The sequence below is a fragment of the Xyrauchen texanus genome, chromosome 19 (genome assembly GCF_025860055.1).
Source record: "Xyrauchen texanus isolate HMW12.3.18 chromosome 19, RBS_HiC_50CHRs, whole genome shotgun sequence".
Taxonomy (NCBI): Eukaryota; Metazoa; Chordata; class Actinopteri; order Cypriniformes; family Catostomidae; genus Xyrauchen; species Xyrauchen texanus.
Window position 1 is genome coordinate 14,442,526 of NC_068294.1, and position 15,748 is coordinate 14,458,273.

At 40.4% G+C, this 15,748-nt stretch overlaps 1 protein-coding gene across 1 annotated transcript in view; it reads left to right on the forward strand.

Moving 5' to 3' along the window:
* Positions 1–15,748, forward strand: part of fstl5 (follistatin-like 5) — a 246,588-nt gene that overhangs the window by 216,660 nt on the left and 14,180 nt on the right. Inside the window, 3 exon segments of the mRNA XM_052149538.1 lie at positions 8,093–8,242; positions 12,995–13,102; positions 13,956–14,080. Coding sequence (XP_052005498.1) covers positions 8,093–8,242; positions 12,995–13,102; positions 13,956–14,080 — 383 coding nt within the window.

The window sequence follows — 15,748 nt, forward strand, 5'->3', positions numbered from 1 at the left end:
AGTGTCTGTGCTGTTTGTTGTAGGCGTTTCTCAACCTAGTCACATGGCAAGTCATAAAAATACCGTAATTTCCGGACTATAAGCCGCAACTTTTTTCCCACGCCTTGAACCTCGCGGCTTATACAATGACGCGGCTAATATATGGATTTTTCCCGCTTTCAAATTTTATAAAAAAAATTTAAAAAAACATTCTGTGACGTGCTCAGTTTTTTGGCGGTGTGAAGCTTTCATTAGACCAATGAAATTGCCGAACGGGTTAAGGTCAAAACAACTTTTTTTGTTTACTGTTTAGATTAAATCGAGCGCGCTCAAACTTCCCATCATTCTGATTAGGCCTACGGTAGTCATTTTGTCACCCTCACCATGGAAAAGACATGGAGAAACGCATATGATGCTGCTTTCAAGTTGAAGGCGATTGATCTGGCTGTTGAAAAGGAAATAGAGCTGCTGCACGGGAGCTTGGTCTTAATGAGTCGATGATAAGACGTTGGAAACAGCAGCGTGAGGAATTGACTCAGTGCAAAAAGACAACTAAATCTGAGGCTATACTCCGACACCGAAGGAGATGACTTCAGTGGTTTCAGTGCACAAGAGGAGGAAGATAGTGACCAATTACTTTATTGGTAGGCTACTGTTTACTGCAAATGTTTTATTACAAGCCGTGTGTGGCAGCGGGGGCGTGGTCAAGCGCCCGTCCGGGAGAGAAAAGCGGTAAGTCGCTTACACCTGCGCTAAATTATGTCTAACACCGGTGTCTAATTTCAAGTTCCCTGCTTCACGTGTCCTTCTTGGGAAAACTGTCACACGGGCACCAGTGTGACAGTTTTCAGCAGGGCACTTGACGTTCCAGGTAAGGCTTTTAATGGCCACAGCAATGTTTAATCAATTTTATAAAGTTTCTCAATTCTTCTATGCGCCAACACTAGACTGACGTGTGTCACTCTCTCAGTTCTGTGGCTGCTGCCTTTTATACCGCTCTCCCCATGCTTACTGAAATTAGACACGGCGTTAGACATAATTTAGCTCAGGTGTAAGCGCCTTACCGCTTTTCTCTCCGGACGGCGCTTGACCACGCCCCGCTGCCACACCGTGTTTCGTTAAAGCCTGAGTAAAGTTCATTTGTTTCAATGTACCGGTAGGCACCTGCGGCTTATAGACAGGTGCGGCTTATTTATGTTCAAAATAATATTTTATTTAAAAATCAGTGGGTGCGGCTTATATTCAGGTGCGCTCAATAGTCCGGAAATTACGGTAGTATGAGATGAAGAAAACGTAAGAAATCATGCGAGTTGGCTTGTACACATACATATGACCTTTAATCGCATAGAGAAAAATAAAGGAACAAACAAACATTGTTATAAATTGTTTCAAAATGTAACCGCTAATGGAATCCTAACCATAAAGTCTAACCCCAAACCCTAAACCTAACCATGATTTTAAAGGGAAATAACTTTTGTTTACCATGGAAGAAAACATTGGGTTTGGAATGAGCCAAGGGAAGCATATTAAAGGATATTGCTCAACTTGGTTGCATTGACAGCGGTCGCTATCGTTGCCAAAATCGGCAGCTCTCAATCAGAGGTGGGTAATAATATGCTACATTTACTCTGTTATATTTACTTGCGTAACTTTTTTGAAAAAGAAACTAAATAATTTTTTAGTAGGTTTAAAAGTGGGTACTTTTTACTTTTGAATACATTTTCTTTGCTTTTACTTTGATACAATGGGCGGAATTCATGTTGTTACATTACATGGTTTAATTTTAATTAATGAGTAATTTATTGACAGATTATTAATGATAATATGAGTAATTTATTGACAGATTATAATGTGACTTTTAAGACAGCAGAAGTTCACAGCTGCATGCGCTGTCACAGACTGTCACTCAAGCCGAGTCCATCACTGCTGCAGCATCATGCTCTTCAAACAAAGCGAAAAACTTTCTTCGCTCTGCACAGTGAAAAAAGAGAATAGTTTTGTCATGCAATGCCTTCATTTAACATAAAGACAAGTGGATATTTCAAGATTAAAATTGCAGCTCCAACGTAAGGCTGCATGTTGAGGTCAGTTGTGGCTCTAATCATAAAACAGGCTTTTCTGTGTGATGGTGATGGTGATGGTCATTTTCAGGGTGATTCTGTAAATATGGGTTCTTATGACATCAGTTTTTAAGTGTACGTTTTCAAATCAGTGCAGCAATATATCAGAGCATATTGTCCTGCATCCCGCATGTCAAAAGCAATATTTAAGCAATTACCCCATGCCCTCGCGGGGGTACTGGAAACTATCGTAGCTACTTCGGGCTGATTAGTGCAGGGAAACATCCTTAACATGTGGATTAAACTGCCTGCTCTATTAATCAATGTAAACATCCACATTAAGTGTAAATGCCTTTTGCTCTGCCGATCACATGATTGATTACTAGAACACAAACAGACAGCATTTCTGCGAGTGCACAGTAGGTGCGCGCGAGAGATGTGTGGGTGCGAGGCACACGAGTGAGAGATGTGGTTGCATGGCGAAGAGAGTGTTCTGCGACCAGGATTGGTGCCCTACGCAGGCTGCATACTCTGCGTTTAGGCAGTTGCGGTACTGCAGTACAGAATTAATTATCTAAATAATTTTGACACTGAAAACTGTATCTACACTGAACTGATAATCCAAGAATGACTTAATTTTATTAAATTAAAAAATTAGGCATTAATAAAGCATGATCTTGCTTTGGTTTATATTTCAGCATTATATACTGTATAATATTCTTATGGAATATTGTTCATGTTTTTCACTGTAATAATTACTAGAAAGTTGTCCAAACCTCTCTTATTATTGGCTACTGATGTAACCTCTGTTCCCAGATGGATTAAACAAGATGTTGTGTCGATGTAGTGACACTAGGAGTTCAGTCTTCAGAGCCTCAATCACCTTTGCTTTATTAAGAAAAGGCCAATGAAAATTGGTGAGTTAAATTTGCATGCCGCTCTCTGCCCCAGACATACGGGTATAAAAGGAGATGGTGTGCACCACTCATTCAGATTTGTGCTGAGGAGCCAAGAGAGAGTCCTGGCCATGTCAGCGGTCGGTTCAGCACCATGGCAGGAGGGACACAATGTCTCATTCCCTCCATCAGGGAACAGAGGTTACATCAGTAACCAAGACGTTTGTTGTCTGTCACTCACTCGAAGTCGTGCCGATGTAGTGACACTAGGGGTTCCTATACGAAACGCCACAGATGCTGAACCATGTCATGAGTTACAGAGGAGTAGACATGGGCAAGCTGCTGCGTGCCTCACAGTGAGTGTGCGACCACGTCATGATCTTCCATTGAGTTAGTTAAGGCATCTCCCTGGTCCCATTAAGGGTGGGAGGAGGCACTTACCCAAGGAGGCTACAGGTGGTGGCCTTTTCTGATTTTCTATTAAGCAATTTCCTGCCAAGCACCTGCTAGAATAGCGCTGGGGAAGTGCTCTTCACTCTCCAAGAGGGAGAGCACTATGGAGACCACATCCTACTGGAGGGAGGTTAACATGTGGACAACAACTCACATGGAATAATCAACGGGGAAGTTCACATATGGAATGATGCCACTTGGGAGGACCATATCTACAGGGTACATGGTGTACCAAGTACACAGGCTCACCTAAAAATGGGCATACCACGAGCACTGGGCCTGGTGGCGTTACTCAAGGTTTAGACAATGGCATATGAAGTATCCCATGTCTTTTGGTTGGAGTTGGCACCAGTTCATCATCTGAAGTCCATCATAATAGATGGAAGTGATGTTTGGCTGGCACTGGCTGAATTTAGTCATCATCATACAGTGACACGTAGCAGTGGAGTCCAACACGAAGCAGGAATAGAGCTGGATCCAGCCGGGTCTGGTGACCTTAGGATAGGACTCCTGAGGTTGAGATAGGGAAACAAATAAAATAATATTAGCATAAATGCCATTCAATTATTGCAGAGTTATTGATCATGTTCAATCATGATCAATGTTTCTGGTTTCTGGTTCCGGCAGACTAAAAGAAGCCTAATTGTGAGTTGAAGGACAAATTAGGTCTATGCCTGACTAAATAGATGAGTCTTTTGTCTAGCCTTAAACTGAGGGAGTGTGTCTGCATACCGAACAGTATTAGGGAGACTATTCCTTAGTTTAGGAGCCAAATATGAAAAGGATCTACCTCCTTTTGTGGATTTTGATATTCTAGGATCTATTAACAGGCCAGACTTTTGTGATCATAATGAATGTGATGGAATATAGCGTAATTTAACAGGTAGCCAATGTAACAATGATAAAATGAAATTTAGCCACAGTACTGAATAAACACCTAGGATTGTTGTGGTTATTTTCTATGAGTTTAATAACCTGGCAGCTTTTAGTGACTGTAGCTACAGACACTATCCTTCCATGCACCACAAAATACTTCTAATTTTGTATTCTTCCACATGTGCTCCATTTTCCGAGCTGCTCTCTTGAGAGCATGAGTGTGATCATTGTAACATGGTGAAGGGCTTATTTCTTTAGTTTTCTTTAATTGAAGGGGCGACACTATTAAGAGTGCTAGAGAAGACTGCATTTATATTTTTGGTTATTTCATCAAGTTCTTCTGGGCTTTGCAGTTTACTGAGAGTATGAGATAGATCTGGAAGATTGTTAGTGAAGCTGTCTTTAGTGGTCAAAAGAATCGTTCTACCTGAATAATAGCGTGGTGTAGATTGAGTAAAATTAGCTGATCGCAGCATACAAGAGATGAGGTAATGATCCGAGATGTCATCGCTCTGCTGCAGAATTTCAATATTATCAACATCAACTCCATATGACAGAATTAAATCTAGCGTATGATTATGGCAATGGAGTTTTGTCTCAGCTTTTGTCTGAGAATATCAATAAATGCTAATCCCAATGTGTCATTTTCAATATCTATGTGAATGTTGAAGTCACCAACAATTAAAGCTCTATCTACGGTAACTACAAGATCTGATAAAAAAATTAGCAAGTTCACCAAGGAAATCAGAATAAGGCCCGGGTGATCTATACACTGTAGCACAGGTAAAAGATGACATAGTTTTTTTTATTTATATCTGACGGTGTCACATTGAGCATCATTAGTTCAAAAGACTTAAATGTATATCCTGTCATCTTAGTAACACCAAAAACTTCACTGTAAATTGCAGCAACACCTCCTCCTCGACCCTTCAGACGAGGTTCATGTTTATAACAATAACCTGGGTGAGTAGATTTATTTAAAGTAATATATTCATCTGGTTTAAGCCAGGTTTCAGTCAAACAGAGCACATCCAATCTATGATCTGTAATATTTTCATTAACTATTAGAGCTTTGGTAGAAAGAGTTCTAATGTTTAGTAGCCCTATCTTTATATGATGATTATTTTTAATTTGTTTGTTTTGTTCATGTTTGACCTTAATCAAATTTTTTCTAAATGATTTAGTGAGGGTTTTGTGGTTGGTAGTTCAGGGAAGAGACACAGTCTCCATGAGATATCTAGGTGATACTTTCTCTATTTGTTGTAGTTTATGTGACTTGTGTGATGTCTCAAGGCAGCTAGCAGATGTTCAGATTAACCAGTTTGTCTGCTTCCTAACCTGGACCCCAGTTAGTCAAATACTATAATGATTAAGACTATGAGCCAAATTACTAGAGAAGAGAGTGGCACCTTCCCTGGAGGGATGGAGTCCGTCTCTTTTTAGCAGGTCAGGTCAACCCCAAAAACTCTTAAAATTGTCTATATATCCTATTATAGTCTCCAGACAGCACTCAGACATCCAGCCATTCAGTGACACTAATCTACTATAAACCTTGACACCATGATGAGCAGGGAGGGGATCAGTGCATATTACAGTGTCTGACATCGTTTTTGCAAATTTGTACACCTCTTTAATCATTAATCTTTAGTGATCTCTGACTGGAGAAGCCGGACATCGTTAGTGCCGACATGAATAACAATTTTAGATAATCTACGTTTATTATTAGACAACACTTGTAAATTTGATTTGATGTCAGATGCTCTGGCACACAAAATGCAATTAACACTAGTGTCTGGAGTGACAGTGACAAAGTGCTGAGCTTAGCCTCCAGGGCCTCAAAGGGGGCTCTCTGTAGGGCAGATAGGACCACAGAGAGATCACAAGAGGGAATCAGGAGCCAGACATGGAGGTTCCAGAGTTCTAGCCGCTGGTTCACCTGTGCCTTCCCGAATCTCTCCCAAATTAGCTGGACTGCATGGGGGTAGAGTATCCACTCTCAGCAGAGTGTTACCTGTCGTGATAGTGCATCCACTGCACTGTTGAGGATGCCCGGGAGGTGAGTGGCTCACGGAGACCTCAACGTCTGCTGACTCCAAAGGAGGAGGCGGCGGGCGAGTTGTGACTTACGACATGAGCGTATGCCACCCTGTTGGTTTATGTATGCTATGGTCGCTGTGTTGTCCGTCTGGACCAACAAGTGCTTGCCCTGAATCAATGGCCAAAGCCTCCACAGGACCAGCAATACTACCAGCAACTCTAGGCAGCTGATGTTCCATTGCAGGCGGGCCCTCTCCAGAGCCCAGATATAGCATGCCCATGAAAATTCAAGGCATCTTTTGTTACCATGACATGCCTCAAGATCTGCTCTAAGGGAACCCCTGCCCATAGAAGTGCCAGATCTGACCAAGGGCTGAAAGTATGGCAGCACCGTAGCATGATAGTCAGACGCTGGATGTCGTGGTGCCATGCCCACCTTGGGACTCAACCCGAAGGGGAGTACCACCACCGAGAATGCCATATGCCCCAGGAGCCTTTGAAATAGTTTCAATGGCACCACTACCTGAAAGGTTTCAGGCAGGCCAGCACTGACTGTGTATGCTCGTTCATAAAGCGTGACATCATGGTAAACGAGTCAAACTCCATACCGAGAAAAGAGATTGCTCTTTTCCCAGTTGACCAGAACCCCCAGTCGGTTGAGGTGCTGAAGCACAAGGTCCTTGTATGCACACAATAGATCTCATGAGTGAGATAGAATCAGCCAGTTGTCGAGATAGGATCTTCTATTCATAGGCCGTGTGCGGGCTCCGATGGTGCGGGACCAGGAGGCAGGATGTGTTTGATGGCCTTCATCATCTTCTTCACCGTCGAGAACTGATGGGTGAAGTCCACGACAGTGTCGCCAAAGATCTCCCCTTGGGAGATGGGTGGATCAAGAAAGCGGACCTTCTCGTCGTCACACATCTCCACAAGGTTGAGCCACAGGTGTCGCTCTTGGACCACCAAGGTGGACATCGTCCTACCCAGGGTGTGGGGTGTGACTTTCATCACCCGTAGAGCGAGGTCGGTCACTGTGCGCAGTTCCTGAATGAGCCCTGAGTCGGTCCTACCCTTGTGCAGAACTTTAAGTGCCGTGGCCTGGTGGACCTGCAGGATAGCCATGGGCATGTTCTCACAGTGAGAACATGACCCCTCCACAAAAGCTGCCTCAGCGTGCTGGCGACCCAAGCACTCGAGACAGATTTCATGGCCATCCGGTGGGGAGAGATTACGGCCACACCCAGTAGCACAAAGGCGAAAGGACATTTTTAAAAAGATGCCAATATTTTGTGCGAACTCTTAGAGAAACTATGCTCTTTTGAATATACTCTTTATTTACATTAAGAGGTCCTTCCCCCATCATTTTATCACTGACACGACTGTTGTGTGTGTTTGTGGTGTATGCGTCAGTTTAAGGACTCCGAGGGGACACATTACAAAGGTTCCGCCTGTCCAACAAGTGTATATGCTGGTTTATGCTTTATTAATGTTAAATGTGTTAATTGCTATTAACTTTTTTTAATTAATTACCTGCATTAACGCATTCACTTTTACAGCTTTTATAACTTTTATCGCTTTGCCACTACTTTGGCCTTTAAACGTGCACTAAAGAGTTTTCTGAAGCTCAAAGCATATATCAACTGTACTTCAGTAACAGAAGTACTGTATAAGGTGTTTAATTAGTTACTCTAAACTTTTCATATACTGTCTATGAAGTGTAATTATCCAAAATGATTCTATGTGTGATCAATTTTGATGGCCCAGTCTTTTTTTTTATGATTATTCATGAAGGAGGAGGTCTGTCCACAAGTTGAGGGGGAGAAAGATCAGAAATGTTTGTGGACATCAGCAGTCAACGTGAAGGACAAGTTCATTTATGCCACTCAACCTTTGCTGAACAGGTTGCTCATTGTAGACATCCAGTCCCAGAAGGCTGTGCAGGTAAGCCATGAAATCAATAACCATAACTCCTACTCTTGTAAACATCACAGACACCTTCTAAAATTTGAATAATGATGCTGAGATGGAGCACGATTTACTGATACAAAAAAAAAAAACATAATTTTTAATGTATTTAATGTATTACAGCTACTGCATAATTCATAATCTCCAAATCACTTTTGGTGCCAAGCATATTTTTAATTATGTTTCTAATTACATATTTTCACATCCGCTCATTCCTCATCTTAATTTTTAGTAAGCAAAGTCTAAATTACTTTTTTTAACCATGGGCATTCTATAATCCCTACTAAGATCAGCTTCAGAAAACATCTCTTGATCAAAGTAAAATAAGTTTAGATGTTGTGAGAGAAGTTATTTTCAGTAGTTGGTATGCTAGAATATACAGTGAAGAGCTCCTAAAGACATCATAATAAGATGTATTAGAATATGATGGTCTTTAAGATCTTCATGTTGTATATACAAAATATGGCCATTACATTTAAATTACATCTTACTACATACAGTGAGGAAAATAAGTATTTGAACACCCTGCTATTTTGCAAGTTCTCACACTTAGAAATCATGGAGGGGTCTGAAATTGTCATCATAGGTGCATGTCCACTGTGAGAGACATAATCTAAAAAATAAAATCCAGAAATCACAATGTATGATTTTTTATCTATTTATTTGTATGATACAGCTGCAAATAAGTATTTGAACACCTGTCTATAAGCTAAAATTCTGACCCTCAAAGACCTGTTAGTCTGCCTTTAAAATGTCCACCTCCACTCCATTTATTATCCTAAATTAGATGCACCTGTTTGAGGTCATTAGCTGCATAAAGACACCTGTCCACCCCATACAATCAGTAAGAATCCAACTACTAACATGGCCAAGACCAAAGAGCTGTCCAAAGACACTAGAGACAAAATTGTACACCTCCACAAGGCTGGAAAGGGCTACTGGGAAATTGCCAAGCAGCTTGGTGAAAAAAGGTCCACTGTTGGAGCAATCATTAGAAAATGGAAGAAGCTAAACATGACTGTCAGTCTCCCTTGGACTGGGGCTCCATGCAAGATCTCACCTCGTGGGGTCTCAATGATCCTAAGAAAGGTGAGAAATCAGCCCAGAACTACACGGGAGGAGCTGGTCAATGACCTGAAAAGAGCTGGGACCACCGTTTCCAAGGTTACTGTTGGTAATACACTAAGGCGTCATGGTTTGAAATCATGCATGGCACGGAAGGTTCCCCTGCTTAAACCAGCACATGTCAAGGCCCGTCTTAAATTTGCCAATGACCATTTGGATGATCCAGAGGAGTCATGGGAGAAAGTCATGTGGTCAGAGGAGACCAAAATAGAACTTTTTGGTCATAATTCCACTAACCGTGTTTGGAGGAAGAAGAATGATGAGTACCATCCCAAGAACACCATCCCTACTGTGAAGCATGGGGGTGGTAGCATCATGCTTTGGGGTGTTTTTCTGCACATGGGACAGGGCGACTGCACTGTATTAAGGAGAGGATGACCGGGGCCATGTATTGCGAGATTTTGGGGAACAACCTCCTTCCCTCAGTTAGAGCATTGAAGATGGGTCGAGGCTGGGTCTTCCAACATGACAATGACCCGAAGCACACAGCCAGGATAACCAAGGAGTGGCTCTGTAAGAAGCATATCAAGGTTCTGGCGTGGCCTAGCCAGTCTCCAGACCTAAACCCAATAGAGAATCTTTGGAGGGAGCTAAAACTCCGTGTTTCTCAGCGACAGCCCAGAAACCTGACTGATCTAGAGAAGATCTGTGTGGAGGAGTGGGCCAAAATCCCTCCTGCAGTGTGTGCAAACCTGGTGAAAAACTACAGGAAACGTTTGACCTCTGTAATTGCAAACAAAGGCTACTGTACCAAATATTAACATTGATTTTCTCAGGTGTTCAAATACTTATTTGCAGCTGTATCATACAAATAAATAGTTAAAAAATCATACATTGTGATTTCTGGATTTTTTTTTAGATTATGTCTCTCACAGTGGACATGCACCTACGATGACAATTTCAGACCCCTCCATGATTTCCAAGTGGGAGAACTTGCAAAATAGCAGGGTGTTCAAATACTTATTTTCCTCACTGTATATTTCACAGTAAATTAATCAATTATTATTCATTACATGGATTACTGATTAAATAATTATCCCTACTGCTTTGGGTACAGTCTTAATTGTTGAAATGTATAGTGGAGTACATTAGTATGAGACCACTAATAAAAATGCATCGGTTTTGCATTGTTCTATACAAGTTCTATTGTCAACATAACAATTTGAGTAAAAGGTTGAATATAAATATATATAAAAAATCAGAAATTCAATATTCAACCTTTAACTCAATTTTCTTATACAAAGGGGGAAAAATCCAGATTTATGATGTTCAAAGAGCAAGACCCTCTTTCCATTCCTGTTTTATAATGTCTCAGGATGTGTTGGCATGGAAAACACACATTATTTGTTCAACTTGGGGTTCGGTTTTCACCCACTTAGACAAGCAAGTGTTAATTAGTCGCCTGATCTTATAGTAAATGAGAAACAGAAAGAGAAATCCAATATTTATGAAGTTATTTACTCACAGTTTATTGACAAATTCCATTGAAGCTGGAGGATTCATTATTCATCAACCAACCAAGAAGTTCTGCTGATTGTTTGTACATTTGAAAATTTTGCACAACTGCTAAGGATTACGTTGAGAATTTGTTTATCTGTGCTAAAACGTTTGTATGATTCGATGTAATCCTCAAAAGGAGGGGAGGGATGTGGTGGGATTTCAACTCAACGTGCACATCTGCTCCCAAAGATTATTGCACACATGGAGATTGCAGCCGAAGACAACAATCACACTTTTTCAACCTAGCTACACGTGAAAACTAGTTTACTCTCCTTTTCTCTTAATACTGTGTGTTTTCAAGTCAAGCTGTACAAAATATTCACATTGTGGAGAACGAAAAGAGATAGTACTACCAAAAATAATTTACTCACCCTCATGTCCTTCCAAATCCATTTTTTCTGCGAAATACAAAAGGAGTAAGTTTATAGAATGTTGTAGTCCCTGATTTCCATGCAATGAGAATAGTGATTCACTTTAATATTTACAAGTTGTATGGACTTTGACACTTTGGGTGCTTTTTCACCATAAAGTGAGTCACTAAACCTGCCATTGTATGAAAATCAGGGTGTGGCAGGGTGGACGGCGGGGCCGGGTTGTGATTATACACACCTGGTCCCTTATCAGGCTAATTAAGCCTCCGAGAGGGATAAAGGCCGATTGCAGACAGTGGTGCGATGAGAGAGAGAGAGATAGTAATCAGACATGTCCATCAGGTGTGTATTTGTCTTTTGGTTTAAGTTATTCATTAAAATATAATTTATATTGCCAAGCCAGTTCTCGCCTCCTCCTTTCCATTGACTTCTTTACACAGGGATTGCAATATTCTTTCAAATATCACTTTCTTTTTAAGAATGAAAGCAATACGGGTTTGGATCGACATGAGGGTGAGGAAATCATGACATAATTTTCATTTTTGTGTAAACTATTCTTTTAATATGGAAATTAAGTTGATTACAAAAACGTTCAGTCATACTGAGAAATAGAGGGAGAATAATAATTTTTGCAGTGCTCAGTGTGCAAATGAACAATTGCTTCATATTTGTGTGCACCCATGTAAGCAAAATGAGGTGTGAAAATTGCACAGTCAGGCTACCACCACACAATATGCATCATTTTGTTTCCGCGTGGAATATCGCCAGCCAGGTGATGGAGAATGTATATAGACACAAAGCTATTATTTCAGACTGGCTGAGCCATTGTTACTGTCAGCATTCCATTTAAAATTCACACCCATATCCAAACTTTGCATATATGACAAGCATGCAGGTGTCCGTTTTGAAAGCGAAACACTTTTTCTCTGTCCTGACTGGCTGCTTTGGTGGGCTTGTAAACTTTTATTGTGACTTTTGTAGAATGTCAAAAAGCGTTGGCTTTTAGCAAAGGGTGTTGAATCAGCCTCATGAATCAACATAATGAGTTCCAGTGATTTAATTCAATTCCCACAGGGACTCTTTAGAAGCAAGCAATGTGGAAAATGGATACATTTTTCAAAGGCGCTCTACTGACCAGAGGCAAAATTGCTTAAGCGTAAGATAATTATACAATTTTACTTCACTAAATGATAAATACTGTGTAACGCCATTCAGAATTTCTTTTAAGCAATATTTCACAAGCAAGAGTGCTGTTGCCTTAAATATCAATCAATACGTCAGTGATGGCATGGTTGCTTGAGCAACTGCATTTGCTTTGTATGACATTATCGGTTAGGTTTAGGTTTAAGGTTAGAGTAGAGAGGTAGGTTTTGTTGATTTAAATCTCGCTATAATATTAACCTCTTCTGTTTGGGAAAATTTTTTACTTATGTTAAGTGACAAACAATAGACATTTCACCCCGGAACTGCTGTGATACATGATCCTTGTAATATAATTTTGCAAAAATGCCACCACATTCACGTAATTTTTATGAACTCAGGCCAAATTATTTTTTGATAGTTTTCCGCCACTAGCGCAAATATTTTCAATCAAAGCTAAACAACACACTGATTGTCTGTTTTTCAGAGCTAATGTTTGTCAAATAATGTTTTTTAAATATAACTACAATATCTGACTATGATAACATCAGTCATCAGACCACTCATTGTTTTGTTGTTATCATCAATATAGACTGTAAGCACGGACCGGGTTCCAGTGAAGCTGCACTATGACAAGTCTAATGACCAGGTGTGGATTCTGAGCTGGGGAGATCTCAAGAAAAACTTTCCAACTCTCCAGGTAAGCTTGACTCAACCAAATCCATTCAAGTTTCTGAAAATGACTTCCTCTGCCTCCACAGCTCTCAGCCTAATGATACACGATCAACTTTTAGAGAGTGCTAATCATCACCCTGTGACTGCTCTCACAGCTTCTAATAGCTCTCAAACAATACTTCTCTCATATGATTATCCAAGTAGATGACTCGGCGTGTCTGTTTGTTTAGATTATTTTAGTTTTCAGACATGTTTTTGATAATATAAAAACTGTTTTAGAGCCTTTGAAATCAATGTAAAATTGTGCCAGCATTGCAAGGGGTCACAACGGGGTTGCTTAACAAATGATTATTAGGTACAGACATGGTCCCCATAATGCACAGCTTTCATAGATCATAGAACATTGAGTTCTTCAGGTACAAAGGGATTTGTAGCTTACTTACTGTTAAAAGTTACTTGAGTACAGGTGCTGGTTATTCTGTAATAATTGATGACGGTTTATCATTGTGTTCAATAAAGGTTACCTGGGGGGATAGGGTAGCCGCACCATTGTGTGTGTGTGTGTGTGTGTGTGTGTGTATGAGAGAGTGTGTGGAACCAGCCTTATTATGTTGGCCAATCAAATTATACCTGTATTGGAGGGGACCCCACCCATATATATATTGGGAGCCCAGGGAAATGGGCATGGGAGAATTGATACAGTTCACTGAATTGTGTAGCTCATGCAGTATGTTCAATAAATGCATAGTTGTTAAATAACATCATTGTTCCCTCTCGTGACAGAGAGAGAGAGAGAGGAGAGAGAGAGAGAGAGAGAGAGTTCCATGAAATTGCATAACTCATGTGCCTATTAAATGTGAGAATCTTCTATGCATCAGGTGATCAGCCAGGCCAGTGGAAGCACATCTCACCACACCATCCACACTCAACCAGTTGGCCATCGCTTCGACAGGGTGGAGGATTTCTTCATTCCTCCCATCAGCCTCACCATCAATCACATTAGGTAAGAGAGAGAGAGAGAGAGGGGAGAGACACAGCCACTTCACACTAGTGAGCAACACACTCTGAAAGCAGAAAAGGAGAATTCTTCTCCCCAAAGCAACTGGCATGAGCTACATTTGAGCACTTCCTTGCAGTGATTATAACTCTACTCCAGAGAGAACAGCTCCAGCTCTGCATAGTGTGTAAATTGCATTTGGGGACTGACATTTAGATCTTAATAAACCATTTTGTGCATTCATAGTCACTCACATGGGGAAGTAGCTTTAGCAGCTGTCGAGAGGGGAATGGTGAGTTTAAAGCCTGAATAAACACACCAGGAGATGTTGCCTGGATATGAAAATCTAATTTGAATTGATTCAAATCTGAGTTGAAGATTACTAAGCATGCTCATCTGATCCTCTTACTTCCCCTGTTGGCAAATGGATGTTTACTTATGCTACTGTGTCATGCTAATATGAAATATAATGACTCAATTCTAAACAAAGATTTTGTAGGGTATACTTGTTCTCAACATTGAGAGAAAGTCACACTGTTCCTGACAAGATCATAATGGCAAACAATGTAAAGTGTTTACATAGTGATACTTATGCGATGCACATGGGAGACTGGACTCACAATTTATATAATTAGATTTTAGATACATGCATAAGCATGTTGCTAATCCAATAACACAATACATAAAAAGTAGTGCTGTCAGGCAATAAACATTTTAAATCATGATTAATCGCATATGTTTTCATAGTTTCACAATTATTTTGAAAGTGCTGAAATTTGACTCTTTATATATATCATACTATATTATATATTTTCCTGTCAGAATGCATTTATTTCCATATTTGGATATAAAACAAAACAAAAGAAAACAAAATACAATATAATGCTTTAACATTTTCCAAACAAAGCATTCCACAGTATAAAGATAGAAATGCACTAAACTGGGAGGATGATTAATTGAAAGAACAAAAGACTTAGTCCCCATGTAGGTTACATATTTATTGCAATGGGCATGAAATCTCCTAAACTCTCATCCTCCACAATATTAATCAGCCAGCAGACTGTGGCTATCCACATTGCTACAGCAATCGTGAAACCATGTTCATGATTTGCGTCAGAGTGTCAAAGCCATCGTCAAATGCCGATTTGAACTCCACATGAAAAGCGCTTACAGACAAAAAAACGTATTATTCAGCATTTTGGTAATAGTTAAGACTTGACGTGCTTCTGTTGTAATTAAAATGCACTTTACATAGGCTGAACAATACTTGCGTTATATCAAATGTTCCATCTAGGCTTGGTTTGTAAAACAAACTGCAGAGGTACTTTTTCCATAATGTTATCATTGACATGGTAAAATGGTAAATGGTCTGCACTTATATAGCACCTTTTTAACCTTAACGGTATTCAAAGCGCTTTACACTGTGACTCATTCACCCATTCACACACACATTCATACACATGCAAGGCACTAGCCTGCCATTGGGAGCAATTTGTGGTTCAGTGTCTTGCCCAAGGACACTTCGGAATGTGGAGTCGTGTGGGCCGGGATTTGAATCACCCACTCTGCGATTAGTGGCTGACCCGCTCTACCAACTGAGCCACAGCCGTGACATGAAACCAGTGTTTATTCTGTTAAGTTATGCTTTATTAACAGTAAATGCATTAATCACAA